General features: G+C 40.7%; 1 protein-coding gene across 1 annotated transcript in view; it reads left to right on the forward strand.

Moving 5' to 3' along the window:
* The window catches only part of si:dkey-14o18.2 (neuronal pentraxin-1), an 8856-nt gene extending 6409 nt beyond the window's left edge, over positions 1-2447 (forward strand). The window contains exons 7-8 of the mRNA XM_044053324.1: positions 901-1080; positions 1456-2447. Of these exons, the coding sequence (XP_043909259.1) occupies positions 901-1080; positions 1456-1665 (390 nt within the window). The 3' untranslated portion in view covers positions 1666-2447. The remainder of the gene's footprint in view (positions 1-900; positions 1081-1455) is intronic.
* The last annotated feature ends 4248 nt before the right edge of the window (positions 2448-6695 follow it).

The raw sequence follows: 6695 nt of genomic DNA on the forward strand, positions 1-6695 counted from the left end.
TAGTAGTAGTATTGTTGTTATTCATAATAATAATAGTATTGTCATTATTATTAATAACAATAAAAAATAATAATAATTAATATTAAAGTTTATCTCTGAAGAAAGTGATGATTAATGATTCTGTGAAATAGTGAAAGCTTCTCATTTAATCCTCTTTACTGAGTTCATTATACAGATAATCTGATTAGACTGAAGTATTGTTGGTCGGTTAGTTAGTTGGTTAGTCGGCTGGTTATGTGGTTAGTTGGTCAGATGGACAGTTGGTCGGTTAGTTGGTTATGTGGTTAGTTGGTCAGATAGACAGGTCGGTTAGTTAGTTGTTAGTCGGTTGGTTATGTGGTTAGTAGGCCAGATGGACAGTTGGTTGATTATGTGATTAGTTGGTCAGATGGACAGTTGGTCTGTTAGTTAGTTAGTTAGTTAGTTAGTTAGTTAGTTAGTTAGTTGGTTGGTTGGTTGGTTAGTCGGTTGGTTATGTGGTTAGTTGGTCAGATGGACAGTTGGTCAGTTAGTTAGTTGTTAGTCGGTTGGTTATGTGGTTAGTTGGTCAGATGGACAGTTGGTTGATTATGTGATTAGTTGGTCAGATGGACAGTTGGTCTGTTAGTTAGTTAGTTGGTTAGTCGGTTGGTTATGTAGTTAGTTGGTCAGATGGACAGTTGGTCTGTTAGTTAGTTTGTTGGTTAGTCGGTTGGTTGATCAGTCCTATCATTTTACAAATTTAAATGTAAATAAAAACAATTTAAATTTGCATTAATTAGTTGTTTTCATGATAAAAATGTAACCAAATGAAATTAAGTTAAAATGTGTGTGTGTGTGTGTGTGTGTGTGTGTGTGTGTGTGTGTGTGTCTGTGTGTGTGTCTGTCTGTCTGTGTGTGTGTGTGTGTGTGTGTGTGTAGGCCGTGACTCTGCCCGTCACTATGACAGACAGGAAGTGGCATCACGTGTGTGTGACATGGTGGACACGTGACGGCGTGTGGGAGGTGTTTCAGGATGGCGTGAAGAAAGGTTCAGGACAGAATCTGTCGTCGTGGCAATCTGTGAAACCAGGAGGCGTGTTCATCCTGGGACAAGAGCAGGTGAGTGACAGGGACACCTGGAGGTTTAAGTCTACGACATCTAACACACACACACACACACACACAGCCTCCATCACTAAGTTCACATGTCTTATTTTAGTAAATTCAGCCTTAAAATCCTCTGTTCAGATTCAGTGACACAAAGTGACCACACGAGGCAGCAGAGGACCAGCAGCTAAAATCACTGATTTTCTCTGTGGGCTTTGGTGTGTGTGTGTGTGTGTGTGTGAGAGAGATTTCTCTGACTCTAGAGTTCATATAGAAAATCATTGTTACTGACAAATTCAGCTCTTTTTGCAAACAGTAGTCGCCCCCTGGTGGCTAACTGCTACTTCCATGGTGAATCCTCTGTAAATCTGTGCTGTCCCTCCTCAGGACACGATTGGCGGACGCTTCGACGTCACTCAGTCCTTCATGGGAGAACTGGCCGACCTTCAGTTCTGGTCCAGAGTCCTGACGCCGGGTGAGATCCACAGCCAGGCGACGTGCGGAGGACACCTGCTCGGGGACGTCCTGTCCTGGTCGGAGGGAAACGTGGAGCTGCACGGAGGACTCTCCGAATTCCCGTTCGAGCCCTGTCACTGAGGACGCTCTGCCTTCTCCTGTCTCACCACTTCTCCTGTCTCACCACTTCTCTGCTGCTTCTTCTTCCACTCTGGTTTGACTTTGAAGACTCTGGAGATGTTTGGATTTGCATGGATTTCCAGCACATAAGAGGATTTCCCTGGTGTCAGAACATGGTCCTGAGGTCTGCTGCTGCTGCTGCTGCTGCTGCTGCTGCTGATGATGATGACGTGGATTTTTTATATTTTAGTATTTCATATTGAAAAGATGCTTTTTTTGTAGAAAGATATTTGCATTTATGGCATAAAACAACATAAATATACACAGTCTGACAGCAGCTACATAGGTCAAAGGTCAATGACAGCCGCGACGACCACAACCAGTAAGCGTGTCCTTGTGTCTCCGTGGCAACCAGTGGCTTACAGCGGGATTTACCTGTGAACAGCTGATCTGATCCTGTTCACACACACACACACATAGTGTACATTACATCACAAAGACTCTTAAGTATTTCAATGATTTATTCTAATTTTCCTTTAGTCTCATTTGACTCTGTTTTTTTCTCTCCTGTCATGTGACTTTCATGCTCCTCCCCCTCCTCACCTTTGTTGTTTTTTGTCATGTTTATTCTCGTGTCTTTGTCTGGATGTAAATATACAGTAAAGTACCCCCATGTCTAAGCCAAAAACTCAACTTAATCAACTTAAACATAAAACTTGAAAGATGAACTCATATAAACGCTGTCAAATATTTGTAAATAGACCTGTAACGGGATTTTGAATTAAACACTTTTACAAATTCAAGCAAAATTGAAGACTTTTCTTTTAACATTTTGCCGTTTAAAAGGATTTTTGAAGTCTTTAAAAAACATAATCCTTATAAATAATAATGAAATGAAGTCTCTGATGTCTTAAGAACATGTTCACGTCTTTATCTCGCTGTTACACAGACTTTTCCAACAGGAAACTGAAGTTCATAAACCACTCACTCTCCCACACCAAAGTCCATAGAGAAAATCAGTGATTTTAACGTCACACACACAGGAGTTGTTCAAATCCACTTCAAATGTCTTATTTTGTCAATTCTGCATTTGAAAATCTTCGCAGACATTTACATCAGTGACACACAGTGACCACACGAGGCAGCAGAGGACCAGCAGCTAAAATCACTGATTTTCTCTGTGGGGTTTGGTGTGAAACTTTAGTTTCCTGTTGGGAAAAGTCAGTCTAACACTGTAAAAGTGTTGCTATGGTAACAGAGTTAACGGACGTCTCCTCACAGTCATGTGTGGTTATCTTCATGACTCGGTTCTACTTTGCATACATTTGCAGATGTTCATATCATTAAATAACAACACTGCCACTTACACGCTGAGACACAGCATATCATCTGTGTGTGTCTGTGTCTGTGTGTGTGTGTGTGTGTACTCGTCAACCAGTAGAACAGGGGACTTCAGCGTCGTTACACACACACAAAGAGGGGACTCACCGTTGAACAGGGGACATTTTTCAGGTCCCCTCTTTGTCATGCTTTAAATCAACCTAAAATCATGTCTAAGACGCTCTGGTGAATTTTTTTTAATATTAAGCAAAATGGGGACTTGGAAGTGTGTGAGTGTTAAAGCTCATACTCAGCAGCGCTCCTGCTGGCTGGAGCAGGGATTTTAACACTTCATTCACACACGTCGTTTCTTAACACTCCGCCATTGTCTGAATGGTTCGCAGCCCCAGACAGTCTTTCAGATAGTAGCAGGACTATTCATCAAACTACTTAGTGAAGAAACCAGTCTATTGAAACACAATCTGTTGTTTCTGAGACAAAATATAAAGGTTCAGCTTTAGGAGATTTCAAGTTTCAAGCTTGACACTGTATTAAAACAAAGGACTGCCCCGAAAGCAGGAGAGCAATATGTATGCATGTGTTTATGTGTCTCTCTCATGTGTCTCTAAAGTCTCATATGTCTGTCTCTCATGTGTTTATGTGTCTCTCAAGTCTCATATGTCTGTCTCTCATGTGTCTGTCTCATGTGTTTCATGTGCAGTAGCGTACTGTGGGGTTTCAGTAAAAAAAACACAAGCACATACAAAACACACTATTATGCACTATATTCACGGGACAGTTGATCTGCAACAACCATAGCGCACACACACACACCACTGTGCATCTATAGGCTACTGCATCATTAGCACATCTTCTGTTAGGTCACTCAGCAACTGCAGTTTCACAAACCACTATATGACACAAAAACAAGCTTCCACATAAGCATAGGCGTCAGCTACACGACGGAACACGTCCCCTGCACTATTTATGATCAACAGTTTTGTCCTCACCACTTCTAAAACATGTTATAAATTCATCATTAACACTCAAACTACCGTAAATGATGTACCTCTTGGGTGTAGGTCTTCCTCTTGAAATCATTTCCTTCTTTTCTCCAAACGATCGTTGTGAAAAGTGAATCAGACACATGATGGATCAGTGGTGTTAATGCAGTGATCATAGTTTACTTCAAAACCCGCCAAAGGTTCAAACGTCGTTGATGACATCACTGGGGGCTAGCGCCAGACACATCGCTGGGCCTGGGGCGTTCTGTCACTATGATATCACATTTTGATTGGCGGACGACAAACGTCAGTCAAAGTTATAAACAAATAGGAAATGGCAGCTTCAACGAAAGGCCAGCAATACTACGAGAGCAGGTCCATGGAGCTATGATGCGTTTAATGACATCCAGGAAAATCCAGATCAGCTTCACTAAAAATAACCATATTCTTTCTGGAAATATAATCATAACACTGAAAAAGTAATTGAATTCAGACACGTTCAGACACAAATTAATTAGATTATTAAAAATAATAATAATAATAATAATAAAAACCTTTTTTATATATATTGTCAGGGCCAGCAGAGAAGGCCCTGACAGCCCACCACTGTTCATGTGTCTGTCTCATGTGTCTGTCTCTCATGTGTTCCATGTGTCTCATGTGTCTCTAGTCTCATGTGTCTGTCTCTCATGTGTTCCATGTGTCTTTCTCATGTGTCTCTAGTCTCATGTGTCTGTCTCATGTGTTTCATGTGTCTGCCTCATGTGTCTATCTCACATGTGTCTGTCTCTCATGTGTCTGTCTCATGTCTCTCATGTGTCTCTAAAGTCTCATGTGTCTGTCCTCATGTCTGTCTCATGTCTCTGTCTCTAAAATCTCATGTGTCTGTCTCATGTCTCTCATGTGTCTCTAAAGTCTGATATGTCTGTCTCTCATGTGTCTGTCTCATGTCTCTCATGTGTCTCTAAAGTCTCATGTGTCTGTCTCTGTCTCATGTCTCTCATGTTTCTCTCAAGTCTCATTGTCTGTCTCTCATGTGTCTGTCTCATGTGTCTATCAAGTCTCATGTGTCTGTCTCTCATGTGTCTCCATGTCTCTCATGGGTCTGTCTCATGTTGCTCATGTGTCTCTCAAGTCTTATGTGTCTGTCTCATGTCTCTCATGTGTCTGTCTCATGTCTCTCATGTGTTTCTCAAGTCTCATGGGTCTGTTTGTCTCATGTGTCTGTCTCATGTCTCTCATGTGTCTCTCAAGTCTCATGTGTCTGTCTCATGTCTCTCATGTGTCTGTCTCATGTCTCTGTGTCTCTCAAGTCTCATGTGTCTGTTTCATGTCTCTCATGTGTCTCTAAATTCTCATGTGTCTGTCTCTCTCATGGGTCTGTCTCATCTCTCTCATGTGTCTCTAAAGTCTCATGTGTAAGCTCATGTGTCTGTCTCATGTCTCTCTCAAGTCTCATGTGTCTCTGTCTCTGTGTCTGTCTGTCTCTCATGTGTCTGTCTCATGTCTCTCTCTCTCATGTGTCTGTCTCATGTCTCATGTGTCTCTCATGTCTCTCATGTGTCTGTCTCATGTCTCTCATGTGTCTGTCTCTCATGTCTCTCATGTGTCTGTCTCTCTCTCATGTGTCTCTCAAGTCTCATGTGTCTGTCTCATGTCTCATGTCTCATGTGTCTGTCATGTCTCTCATGTGTCTCTCAAGTCTCATGTGTCTGTCTTATGTCTCTGTGTCTCTAAAGTCTCATGTGTCTGTCTCTCATGTGTCTGTCTCATGTCTCTCATGTCTCATGTGTCTGTCTCTCATGTGTCTGTCTCTCATGTGTCTGTCTCTCATGTGTCTGTCTCATGTCTCTCATGTCTCTCATTTTTAAAATGATTTTAAAATCAATAAAACAAACACTTTTATATTCTTATTCCTGGTTTTTACATACTACTGACAGAGTGATGCACTGCTCAACATGTCCAGCAGGTGGGAGTATTCACTCACTGTGACCACCTGACTCTCTTTCCCAACATGCACTGCGTGCCAGGAGCATTTCAAGCCAGAAGGACGATGTGTCGTCAGAATCATTTGGTTCCTGTGTGTAATACGTTTTTTTATAATCTAATCAATTATCAATCACCTCCTGACGTTTAAATGTCTGTTTTAATCAATAAGTTTAATGTTATTCATCAAAAATTGTGTATTTTTCAGTCACAGAATCAAACCTGTCTCACTCACTGCAGTTTACACGTGACAGCTGCTGAATCCCACTCGGAAAATCAGCGTTTTTGAAGGTTTGTTGTATTTTTGTAAAAAAGTGTGACTCTGACACCACATTTGAAAACATGTCGCGGGTCACTCTGATAATCCGGTAAATTCGGCTCAGAAAAACGTGTGTTTTTGAAGAAGCTTTTGAAGTTTAGCTGTCTATCAACCGGAAGCAAGGTGAGACAGGTAACATCACTGTGAGTGAACACAGGTTATAAAAATGTCGTTATTTTATAACAATATTAACTCAGCCTACAAAATATTTACTTTCATTACTTAAGAATGTTTAAAAATGTTCAGATTTGTATAACTTAACAAAATAAAATGTGTTTTACAAATGTTCTTGTTACATAAACTGTATTTTACAAAAGCACAAAAACATGACTCAAATTACACAAAAGGTTGTTACAAACATGTAACTATATTGTTTAAAATGTAACAATATTTATCATTAAACTCACAAGTAAAGTGAGGGC

Source organism: Solea senegalensis, linkage group LG20, assembly GCF_019176455.1.
Source record: "Solea senegalensis isolate Sse05_10M linkage group LG20, IFAPA_SoseM_1, whole genome shotgun sequence".
Classification (NCBI taxonomy): Eukaryota; Metazoa; Chordata; class Actinopteri; order Pleuronectiformes; family Soleidae; genus Solea; species Solea senegalensis.